The 12,742-nt window shown below is 40.8% G+C and overlaps 1 protein-coding gene across 2 annotated transcripts in view; it reads left to right on the top strand.

Annotated features, from left to right (window-relative positions):
- The window catches only part of MOB3B (MOB kinase activator 3B), a 37,020-nt gene extending 24,300 nt beyond the window's left edge, over positions 1-12,720 (top strand). Inside the window, exons 1-3 of one of the 2 annotated variants that reach the window (XM_017735464.1) lie at positions 7,219-7,493; positions 9,599-10,201; positions 11,305-12,720. In XM_017735464.1, coding sequence (XP_017590953.1) covers positions 9,790-10,201; positions 11,305-11,462 — 570 coding nt within the window. In that variant the 5' untranslated portion in view covers positions 7,219-7,493; positions 9,599-9,789 and the 3' untranslated portion in view covers positions 11,463-12,720. Of the gene's footprint in view, positions 1-7,218; positions 7,494-9,598; positions 10,202-11,304 lie in introns of those variants that run through there. The other variant, XM_017735465.1, reaches the window with a different exon arrangement.
- The last annotated feature ends 22 nt before the right edge of the window (positions 12,721-12,742 follow it).

Genomic DNA, 12,742 nt, shown 5'->3' with positions numbered 1-12,742 from the left:
GCAGACGTATGGGGCAGGGCGGCGCAGCCGCAACCCAGCTCCCACTGGGGCAGGAAAAGGCGGGCTCGGGATCTCAGGGTTTTCCCCTGAGGCACCACAGCAGATAGTGAAAAAGTCCCTCTTTTAGTGAGGTAGGGTGTTAAATAGGGTCCCAGTGCAACGACTGCTCCAGCAAGCAGAGCTCCACTCACGGTAGAAGGAAGGCAGCAGAAGGCAGAACCCCGCAGTGGTGATGAATCCTCCCCACAGTGACGCAGCCTCTCTCCCCTCCGAACGCCGAGAGCACAAGAGAGCTAGGGGCTCCACCCAGCCCCTTTTTCCCAGCACGAACCTCATGGCATCTCTGCCCTACACAAGAAAACCCCAGGTAAGAGAGAGTAGCCAGCTGGACCCTTCCCCTGAACTGTGGCCAGGTCTTTTGTCTCTCTTAAGTATCCAGCTGTTATTGTCTCCTAGCAACACGTATTGGGAAAATTCCTCAAGAGGAAAAAAGCAAAAGGGGAACTCTTAAAACCACAACATAGAATTACCATGAATGTTTAGAATGTTATTATAAAAAGAAGCAATTGTGAGCAATTCTGAAATGCTGAATCCTCTTTGAGAACTGTTTCTTAAGGTGTCATGATGCCCAAAAGATAGGCTGGAAATAAATCCCCATAGATCAATGTCTATAGAGCAGGTATTTGTTTATTGCAGCACTGTTAGTGAGGGGGATTTTTCCTCCTAACTCACCCGCCTTTGTCAAGTGCTGTGGTATATTTATACAGTGAATTTTGCTTAATGTTGCTATGTCATTACAGCATCATCACATACACGCCAGAACTAATTTATATAGCATGATCTCATGGTTATTAGATAATTCTTTGCACTGCGCATGCACTTCCCCAATTCGGGGGTCTTCGGGGGTCTTTGATGAAGGCTTCTAAAGTCTTCTTCACTTTTGAACTTTCCAACTTTGTCTTCGGGGCATGCATAGTTATGGTGCTCATTGGTCCATCTTGTCTTGACTGGCCTAAATTATTTGTTTTGTGACTAATTGGCTTTGGCTTGCCAATTTCTCATTAGTACTACACTCTAAAACTATACACCTGGTACATTTTGGGGTTTTTGTTTGGTTTTTTTTTCTCTTTTTTTCTATTCTGCATATAAGCAACTAGTTAACTATATACTAGCCATTATGTTGTATAAAAAGTTATTCATATTGGATTATATGGGTATCAAAAGTTATGATTCAGGTTATATAAGCATCAGGTTATATAGGTATAAAAGTTATGATTCAGGCTACATAAGTAAAAGCTATAATTCAAGCTATATAAGTATAGAAGACTATGCTTCAGGTTATATTGATATTCTTCAGGTTATATTGACAAAAAGTAATGGTTTAGGTTATACTGATATTAGGTTACATAGATAGCTTAGAACCCAAGCTATATAAACACTTTGTTACTTTGACCTAAATTATATAGACATTAGTCATAGTTAGGAGGTCCTTAACATCCTATTGCATCTCATGGTTGACAGGTAAAGCATTTCCAGAGTTGTTTTTTTCCTTAAACAGAAGTAGGTAAGGGACTGTTACTGCTTACATTCTACAGGGTCATCAGGTTTTCCTCTGGAACTAATGTTCCACTGCTAGCAAATATTTTTTGCAGATCTGTAAACATGACAGAATGTGTATGGGTATGATAGCAGAGAAGACTGATACACAGTCTGCAAAAACAGACACAGAAAATGGATTTGAAATTTTACCTAATGTGGGAACATGTTTACCAATAAAAAGACATCTGCTTTACTTTAAGAAGGTGTTAACTGGGTCATAAATTTAAGTCTTCACCAGACAGTTTTGTGCTATTCTGTGCTTCTCTTTACCTCTGTCTTGGGGAAAAAAAGCTTGTCTCAGTTCTTACTCTCTTAGAGCACTTACAACTTAAAGAGAAGTTGTCCTTAATACTCCAAGTTTATTTCTGAAGATCTTTCTGTGTGCATGCTAGTGTTTCGACTCAAAGTAGAGAGAAGGATAATAGTAGGGATCATTTTCATTTTCTGGGACACTGGGGCCTGGATTAGTACGATGATTCCTTGTATTCCTCATAGATGTCACCTTTCCTCGGTCCATTTCATTATACCCTCACACAAAAAAAGAAGTGCAATTGAACCAATTCACTTGTTTGGCTTGCTGCCTGCACTTTGGAATATGTTCCATCAAAGTCTCATCTTTTAATGCTCCTGTGAACAGTAGTACAGCAGTGCACCATCTGCACCCAAGACTAATTCATCTGCTAATGTCTTAGAAACCAAAACATTACAAAGTCTTAAGCAGACAAGAAGCATAAAGCTTGACATAATGTTTCCTGCATTTTTTCAGTGGAGCTGTTCTGTGACATCGGCTTGATGCTGGAATAAACCATGCAATTAATCTAACAGTTCTAATGACAAAGGGATATGAGAGATCAGAAGCGAGCATATGAGGTTACCTCTTACCCTTTAGTAGCCGTATGTTGAAATCTCTTTTGTGCAAGGCACAATTCAGGCATGGAGTACGCAGGTTCACAGTCTAGGTACAGTATCTCTGCCACAGAGCTGAAATATGAGTCAGTTTATCCAAAGACTGCTGTCAACAGATACGTTTTATGTCTCCAACCTACCATAGATGACATCTGTTCTATGGAGTTTTGCAGGTATTGTGTCACTTGGCTTTAGGGGTGTTGGCTGGGTACCTGTGTTAAGGTTTATATTCTACCTACATGGGTGCGTCTTCTGAAAAACTGGAGATTACACCAAATGTACAAGCTTTGAATGAAATCTACAGAATTGAAGGGCACCTGCCATATCTCTGTGGGGCAGAACAGCTACATGCTACATTTGCATGACTCTGTAGACAGAATCTGATTCACTAAATTACATTGGAATGATTTGGTTTGCATTGGGCCTACATGTTTTCAGAAGCACCGTTACTTTGCATTTTTATTGTATTCACAAGACTTATCAGTGTGTTTATAATAAAGTAAATCTCAGTCAACCCGTTAGGCAGATATGGATGCACTTCTAAAAATTATTTATGTTGAAATATAGACATGACCATTTTACTACTGCAAGCCTTGTCTGCTTCTGTTCAATACAGTGATTGAAATATAGTTGAATCTGAATATATGGTTGCATTGCAAGTGAGGTCTTTATTATTCCATATTTAGGACAAGTTTTGTCTGTTATTTTGCCTGCTTTTTTTTGTTTGTTTCAGTAAGTAGTGGAAAATACAGTGCCAGTGTCCATATTTGTTTTATAATAAAGAAGTTGGAGCTTGAAGAAACAGAAGAATGATCCTGTTCTTCTGGCAGTAGTAGATTTTCCGTTGCAATTATAACAGGTATATTCAGTATTTGAAGTTTCTCCTGTATTTTATCATGTTCCTTTATAGTTACCATGTTCTCTAAGTTAATATATCACTTACACCACACTTTTCATGCCAGTTTAAGCAGATGTATTAAAGAACGAATAACAGAATGAGTGGTGGTTTTTATCTTGAATTCCCACGTGTGCCACATCAGTATGGCTCTGACCTAAATGGAGCTAATGTCCTTTTATTTTAGAGCAGGCAGGTAAAAAATTGCCTGATAGGTTCTGGTCTTACACGCTATCTAACTTGTAGTATGTTGTCCTGTTGTTAAAACAGGAAGTCCACAAGAAGAATAATCTTCTAATTGCATGTACTCCCACACACATGCAATAATTTAATAATTGAACCTGTCTGAATTATGTAAAGGGCAGCAAATGTAGGTGGTTTACACTATCTCTGTATATTGCCTGATTGTTTTCCATAGTTGAACCTAGGGTTAGAAACTCAGTAGAGACAAAATGGGGTGTGGCCAGCAGCCTTTGCTTTAGTGTCTGCCTGTCATCCTTCTGAATTGCCATTTGGCTGACACTTAAACCAAAGCCTGATGCAGTTCCTGGATGAGTGAAGAAGAGAAGAAAAACAAAAAGTGTAAGGCGTTGAAGAGCGTGTTTTGAAATGAAGAAAAGAGTAGAAGGTATAGAAATTCTTCACAAAGAACAATAGAGGAAAACATTTCAAAATTTGTCCTGATCTTACAGCATCAGTGAGATGTGTGTTTTCTGTGTGTAGAGCAGTGTGTTTATTCATTACCATCCAATTGGCATGTAATCATGTAATCCCGTGTTTTGCAGCTTGGTACTCAGATGTTATTGGTGGCTCCTAAAGAAATACCCGTAGTTTAAGTTTCCAGTCTTGCTGACACCAGAGTGATGGTCTTCAAGACAGTGACAGTGACTCAAAAAACTGGTTGCTCAGAAACTTGGTTTTGTGGCTTGTTATTCTGGATTCTCACTCATTTTTCTAAAGAAAATTTGGACGTCGTTCCCTGCTATGCTAGGATGGGGATTCAGTCTTCTCAGTCACCTGGGTGGCATTCTTCTCAGAGCACAGATGTATTATTATTTGGGAGTACTCTTGGGATCTGTGGTGATTGCTGCCTCAAAAATTCTGATGGCATCTGCCTCTCTAATAGCAGATATTGTGTGTGATACAGCTGGGTATACTCAAATAATTTGGGACTGGATCAAAACCGTAAACATATGGAATGCATGAGTGGCAAAAGACGTAATTGAAATGGGATAAAGAATAACAAGGTAGCAATGCAATTTCCTAACCATTTGCTATGTAGCAATTAGAATGATGAAAGCATCCTATAGGGAAGTAGGTCTAAGGTTGTTTTGGGCTTGTCCCAGTTCAGGAATAAATTAAAAGTGCTAAAATCTGTGTGAATTTAATCAGTATCCTCAGTGTTGTTAAAGATTGCACCAAATTCTAATGGATAAAATAAAATGTTTGAATAAATATAATACAGGTATGTAACAGATGTGCTAAATATATAGTGAAAAAAAGATCTAGCACCATTATTTTTATGTGTTGAAGAATGTGTGTTTCTGCCAGGAAGCGGGAGAGGAAAGGAGATAAAAGAACCTGGGCATGGGGACATTAAAAAATACAACAAATACTGTTGTTTCTGCTATGATGTGAGAGAGGGCATGGCATCTAGGTCATAGTCTGGATGAATGGGTGAAAAACCTGTTGCCAATCCAAGTGCTACCCATTTGGAATAAGGCACAGAAGTGAGGAGTGGATTTCAGTAGGATAGAAACCTCAGGCACTAATCAAGCAGTAAGTGATGTTTTGGGAGGATATTCTTTGTTGTTGTTTTTCTACAGTTAAATACAATTAAATTGAATGTATGAATTATTATTTGTGTAAGGTTCTCCAAATTATCTGCAAAGGTTGTATTTTGAAGCCTTCCTGGCTTTTCTTTTAAATCAATGTTTCACCAATGGAATATTAACTCCTAATAAAGCGCCGTATATTCAGATCCTCAAATTGAGGCTGACCTGTTAAAAGAATAAGATAGAAGACTCAGATGCAGTGCAGGTAGTGCAGATAGTACAGGGCTGTTTACCCCGATGACTTCTCCATAATTTTGGTGGCTTTTCCTGATGATCTCACATGTTTTCTCTCTTCAGTGATCTTCTGGCTTTTGGGCTTTTTCTGGGTTGGGGTTTTTTGTTTGGGGTTTTTTGGGGTGGAAGGGATGTGGGGAGACAATGTCTTGGGTGGGTGGCTTTGTTTATCAGTTAGGTTTTGGTGCTTTTTGTTGGTTTTAGTGGTGTTGGTTTGGGGTTTTGAGGTTTTTTTGCTATAATTACTTTGAGCCAACCTCTGCTCCTGATGTCTTTAACAGTCATATGAGTGTGCCAGTCTTATGAAATCTTACTTTGAGGGAATAGGAATCTTACTGGTGAATCAGTTATATGCATGGTTTAGTGATACACTGAAGATGTTGTGAATTCCTCCACTGCTGTAATCACAGTAACCACCTTTTGGTTTGGATGTGCCTTTGATAAGACAGCCTGTTGTGCAATATATTTTCCCAGCATCTACACTGTCTTAGAAAGTGCCAAGATTTCGATGCTTTTGACAGTTCCCACTAAAATTCTTCTCTGAAGCCATGGGATGAGCTGTGGTGGAAAGTGCCCGTAAAAGTTTCAAGCGTTCCTGAAGAAACATCACCACAGAACCCCCCTAACAACCTTTTAATTAGAGCAGCAAATAAAAATTTGTAGCGGTGTGCTCTGATTGGGATCTGAGTCAAAGACCTTCCTGTTGAGTCACAGGATGTGCTACACACAAATATACAAGTAGAAACAAGAAATGACCAGGCTTTCCTTTTTCTTGGTCAGAAATTGTTGGGGACATAGTATGGGATACATGCTGCATGAATGAGTTCTGTAGGAGGAAGCTTAGCTACCTGACAACTCCTGCATTCAAACTGTGCCACCTTTGCAGTCAATTTTTGATAAAAATCAGCAATTGGTTTTTGTTTAGAGCTAAACTGAGCAGTGCCAGGCTGTGGGGAACAGCTCTAGTGCAGTGCACATGGCACCCCCCAGAGCTTGTCAGCTGTGCTTTCCCTGTGTGCTGTGGCCACACAGATGACAAGGAGCACTCATTTATTTTGCTTCAGAGTAAACTGCTTGCTATGGTCGTAGGGGAAAGAACTCAACCCTTCTTGCTGGTTATGTTCGTATGCTGTATGGAAAATGAGTTTTGTTCCTTTTTTTTGTAGTATTGGGTATTTATTAGCCACAGCTGTGGGCAGCTTGGTTTGAAAAGTAAGATCCTCAACTTGCAGTGAAGGTAGTTTTTCTCTATTTATACCTTTTAAGAGCTTGGTCCTACAGCTCTGTTACAGTAAATTTTTTGTGTGCATGGTTAGGAGAACTAGTGCTGTGTGAGAGTTGCTCTGACCACAAACTGTAAAGAGTAATCAAATACTGTACTTCTGCCTATAAAGCGCTTTACCACAGGGATAAATTTATGTTAAAAACTACCCAAACCCTTCTTCCAGATCAGTTTGTTAGTAGTTTTGTTTGCTTTGTTAAATTCCCTCTGAAGCACACCATGGGTTAAGCAGTATGCAGAAAAGGCTTTCAAAGTAGTTTAGTTCACTAGAAAGGTAAAGCAGAGTCATAAACTGGGAAGTTACTTTTCAGTGTGTAGGGGGAGCAAGGCAGTTCCACAGCTGTTCCCTGGAGCATACTGCTAGCTCACTGCTTCTCCAGTGCTGGTACTTAATGTTCTGTGTGGAGCTATGCAGTCAATACAGTCCTGGCTAGTTACTATCTGCTAAACTTTATTAAAGGGCAGCACATTTTTGCTATTCTAAACTCTCCCCATGTGAAAAATCCTTGTTACAACAGTTAGTTGTATTGTCAACTGGAGAGGAGGCTGGCATTCTTCAGAGGAGGTAGTTACAATGCTTAAGTGTTCTTTCTAATATTGTTTGATATATAATGTCTCTGACTTCCTTTACTTGCTTTCATGTTTCAGTTATCACAGTCAAGGAAAACAGGTTTTTTCCTCCAAGAGTCCTTCAAGACTGCTGATTTAGAGCTCTGGAGTGTGGATGGTTACCCCACCCCAGGTATTCTGTTTCTATCTAGCAGATTCTCTTTTTTTTCCTCTGTGCATGGTCGTAGGTCTTTTTGGCCAAATGGTAAGTTTGAACATGCTAAAGTTACATGGTGGGGATCAAAATTATTCTCCAGAGACAAATCTCCTCAGCCATCAAGTCAGTTTAGTCCTGCAAGTTCAGATCGATGTAGAAATCAACCCTATGGATGATTTATTTCTTTGAATTTTGAAATCACAGATCCCGCAACTAGGCACTTATGACCCCACCACCACTTGCAGAGGCTACGCCATGTGACTGCATGCTGCTGAAGCATTTTATCACTTGCAAGTTGCAGGCTATGATTACACCACGCCCTTGACATATAAAATTGTGAAATCATCAGTCTGTGAAATCTTCTGCATTCTTCAAAAGATGTCTGTACAAATACCTTGCCTTCGTCTCCTTGGTATGAGTTTGGAAATGTCCATCCTGGGGTGCATCAGGCAGAGCATTGCCAACAGGGTGAGGGAGGGGATTGTCACACTCTGCTCTGCACTGGGGTGGCCTCACCTCGAGTGCTGGGCGCAGGTCTGGGTGCCACAACACGGATAAGACATTAAGCTGTTAGAGAGTGTCCAAAGGAGGGCACAAGGATGGTGAAGGGCCTTGAGGGGAAGCCTCGTGAGGAGTGGCTGAGGTCACTTGGTCAGTTGAGCCTGGAGAAGAGGGGACTGAGGGAAGACCTCTCTGCAGTTACAACTTCCTTGCGAGGAGAAATAGAGGGGCAGGCACTAATCTTTTCTCTGTAGTGAGCAGTGACAGCACCCAAGGGAATGGCCTGAAGTTGTGCCAGAGAAGATTTAGGTTGGATGTCAGGAAAAGGTTCTTCACCCAGAGAGTGGCTGGGTACTGGGGCAGGCTCTCCAGGGAAGTGGTCACAGCACCAAGCCTGACAGAGGTCAAGAAGTGTTTGGACAATGCTCTCAGGGTCATGCTGTGACTCCTGGGGATGTCCTGTGCAGAGCCAGGAGCTGGGCTTGATGATCATGATGGGTCCCTTCCAACTCAGGTGATTCTGTGATAACTGTAGTTGCTGCCACTGTTCATATTGCTGTATTGAGTGCTCTCATCCAAATCATGGGAAGTAGACTTCTGCTGTTATTTCATGCATGTAGCTTTTCTGATAACCATGCGTAATGCCTGAAGTGGCCCCCTAAAAAACAGAGACTAGACAAGAATAAGGGAATAAAGGTAGGTACTTATTTGGAGGGCCTTCAAAGGTACACCCTGGGGAGTCCAGACGGTACTGCCAAGATGGACCCGAAGATGGACAGTGGGTCACGAGTTCTTCACACTTTTATAGGTTTGGTTTATTTGCATACCAGGGTTAATTCTCCAATTAAAGCTTCAGTTAATGATGAAATTTCACCAAGCTTGCCCCCCTTTTGAGGCTTTTGGTTTATACTTTTTGGGCATAGGACAGTCTGAGTGTCCTTGGAGAGCAGGCTTGGAGAGGCTTTGTTATGTCTACCTAGCACAAGTGAACAGAAGTTAACAGGCTACAAGAAACTTCAGAGTTACACACTAGGCAGTACAGGATTTGAAAAATACGAAAGTAAAAACCTCAGGCATCATACAGAACTGTATTTTAAAGTTAATGGATTGGGTCCTACAGCTGCTGGAGGTCCATTTCAAGACAAGATTTCAGATTTATGGTATAAATAATTGGAAGATATTCACAATTAAATTATCACTTTTGAGTTATTTGCAGTTAATTTGAGGGGCTGCACTGACTCCCACATGGTTTTAGGTGAGTTTTGTTTCTTAGCAACATGGAGTTGAGGGTAATTTTTTTGTAACTGAAGGTCATCATGTTCATGTTCAGATTTATCAGCGTTTGTTAGAAAGGGTGCAGTGCACTAACTAAGAATGTCATAGCCTCCTTGCAGATCTTTGCTTTGGAAAATGCCTCTGATACCATTAACTTCTTAGGACAGTTGCTGAGGGCACTGTGTCACCAACAGTGTGTCTCTGCTGTCCATCCTGCCACATTAACCTGAGCTTTGGTAGGAGTAGCAAACTGACAGGACCAGACCTGAGCTTACCATTGATGTGTATTGTTTCTATATCCTTAGGGATATGAAGCCATTCAGGGAGGCTTTCAAGAGGAAGAGCTAATAAATTGCTCTGAAGTTGATACAATCTTCTCTGGGAAAAAGAGCAGGGCCTGGAAAGCCTGTGATAGAGAGCAGCTGTTTTCAGATACCTGCATGAAATCTCAGACGTGCTTTCCTGCCAGCTGGTGCAGTGCAGAAGATTAGCAGATATGTCCATAGCACTGAAGCAAGACTTTAATAAAGATAAGACTTTCCGGCCAAAACGCAAGTTTGAACCTGGAACCCAGAGGTTTGAACTTCACAAACGAGTGCAAGCATCTCTCAACTCAGGCATGGACTTGAAAGCAGCTGTGCAGTTGCCCAGTGGAGAAGACCAGAATGACTGGGTGGCTGTTCATGTTGTTGACTTCTTCAATAGGATTAACCTCATTTACGGAACTATCTGTGAGTTCTGCACAGAGAGGACCTGCCCAGTGATGTCTGGAGGCCCTGAGTACTGGTGGCAGGATGACTTGAAGTACAAGAAGCCCACAGCTTTGCCAGCACCCCAATATATGAATCTTCTCATGGACTGGATTGAGGTGCAAATCAACAATGAGGATATATTTCCTACAAGTGTAGGTAAGTGTAAGGAAGAAGTCCTAAAGCGTAAACTGCCTTTCATTAGTGTACTAAGCATGTTCTCTTCCACCTTCATTTTTACGGACATTAAAGCTGTTGAACAGCAGGTGGGAGGAGGGGGGATCAGAAATAGTGTGCAGTGTATGAAATGTTAGCTGTGGTTGGTAGGTATGGTAGTGTTTGTTAGCCTTAAATGTTTTTCCCTGATGAGCCTCTCAGGTTAATCACTGAGGGTGATCAGCATTGCATTAATACCTTCTTGAAAGCCAATCAAATTTGTATGGCTTTGCCTTTTGTCTGGCTACTTAGACAGATACAGAATGGATGGAAAGCAAAACTATAAGAGTGCTCTCCTAGTGTGTACATCTATGTACAAGACAGTGGAGAGTCAGGAATGCAGTGAACTTTGCCCTCAACCCTCTCTTGATTTCTCATCCAAAACTCACAAGTTGGGAAATGAATTATTCTCCAAAGTATTGTTTCAGTACTATATATAACTAATAAGCATTGCTATTATTTAAACAGACAGCCCAGATGAGAGAGCTGTTAAGAGCTTCACAAATTTCCTTTTATAATATTCTCTCTGAAGAGTGGCACAAGTCAGTTGAAGTATTTTTGCTGAAATAGTTCTCTCTGGATAAGGTCAACTTAGCAGAAGAGTGTATTGTGTAATATAGACAGCATAAATATTTAGCTGTGGCTGCATGCAACAACAAAAAAAATGTTATACCTTAGAAATGTCAGTGTACTTGCATGATTTTTAGCAGTTTTAGTTAATGGGTCCTGATTTACTTCTTTCGAATGGAAAAGCAGGGAGCTTGCTGTAAGAGATGTAAACTGTTGTATATTAGTTGGCCCAGATGAGTAACAAACAAGAAGAATGCTGTATGTTCATATTAGTTCAACCCAATATTTTGGAGTTTATAGGCAGCTAGGGCCTGCAACTAATTAATTATAGGGTAGGTAGGATGCATCAAGAGGCTGTGTCTATCAGTGTTTCCAGACCTTTGAAATACCTTATTCTTGGATTTAATGGCTATTTATCTGGACAAACCTGTGGTTTGTTTCTTAGTTTCTGCCACTTTTCTGTTCTACTCTAATAGGTAGAAAGGATGCATTAACTACATTTTTAATCTGGACTTTGACAACATGGCATGAAGAAGGAGGATATCAGAGGAAGCAGCATCATATACTTTGCATAATGAAAAATGGGTTTGATTTCTCAAGCATTTGTTGGTTTTTGTTTCTTCAGGATAAATGATTTTTGGAGTTGAAGGTTGGTTAAAGGTGCAGAGAAATAGGTGATTTTGCTTCCACTGGCATTTCTGCAGGCTTTTGTTATACCGAGTTTCTACCTTGGAGTACTCCAATATTGTTCTGTTTTCTTGTGGTTTGCATATGTAGAAACTGTTGTCTGTCAGCACGTATGGGGAGCAGGTAGCACACTGGTGTGCTAATGGGTTTTACTGAACCGACTAATGATGTCTAGCACACAAGTATTCAGCCCTAGATGCTCCCCTATTATATTTGTAGTAAGATACTTCTGAAGGAACTTTTATCCTGATGGCTTACCTGTTGTGAGCTGAGAATGAAATCAGTAAATACTCTCAGTCTACAGGTTTTCTCCTTCCAGCAGCTTCTGCTGTTGTCAATTTAATCAAACATGAAGGAACTGAAGAAGGGGAAAGGCATCTGGTCTCTAAAATGGGGCTGGACTCTGATAAAAGTCAAAACAGGAAAGCTTAATGTTCATGAAAATCTTTATCTCACTCTGAATTGACCCAAAGGAAAGGGACAAGTCAGCTTGTATTGGACTGTGTCGTATTCTTATTACAGACTGAGATGATTGGACAGTCCCATAAAGAGATTCTCTAGATACCTTTAGAGCACTACTGGAGCAGCACACGTGCTCCTATTCCTTTCTTGCCTCCTCCTCAGCCTTTTTTGCAGGTACCGTACTGGCCCCCTGCATACTTCTCATTATCTTTTTTATTTACCACTTTTCATATGAAACTGTTGATAAAATTGTTTGGCAGGCCTTAGATCTTTCAACTCAGCAACAGATATATGCTGTGTTGAATTCGGTGTTCTGACTATCTCTTATGTCAGCAAGTCCCTACTTAAGCACTCAAAACAGTCAAAGGGAAGTTTGGATCTGTTGCTGGGGTAAGTTGCCTTTCAAAAGAATCTTTCTGATTGATTTTCACATCTGTCCCATATTTGGATGTGATAATACCTGCCAACCTGAGTACTGCTTGTAAAGCTGTTGAAAGAAGTGCAGTCACTGAGCATGCGTATTCTGTTCTGCACTTCACAAGTGATCAGGGAGGGAACCTTTGTTGCTGTGTTGGGCACTGTTTGTTCCTACCTGTTCTGCAGTAGCCTTTGGTTGGATGCTGTCATAGCTTAGCAAGCACAGTCCCGGAAGGGATGTCCTTGCTAAGGGGTGGTTACAGCTTCCTCTGGGACCTGATAGAACCTATCAGCTGGCCAGTTTGAATATGGACAATTCTCTAAACCCCTTAAAGATGTGACCGCCTC

This window comes from Corvus brachyrhynchos, unplaced genomic scaffold, assembly GCF_000691975.1.
Source record: "Corvus brachyrhynchos isolate BGI_N302 unplaced genomic scaffold, ASM69197v1 scaffold22, whole genome shotgun sequence".
Classification (NCBI taxonomy): Eukaryota; Metazoa; Chordata; class Aves; order Passeriformes; family Corvidae; genus Corvus; species Corvus brachyrhynchos.
Note: the sequence above shows the minus strand (reverse complement) of the source record. Positions and strands in the feature narration are given on the sequence as shown.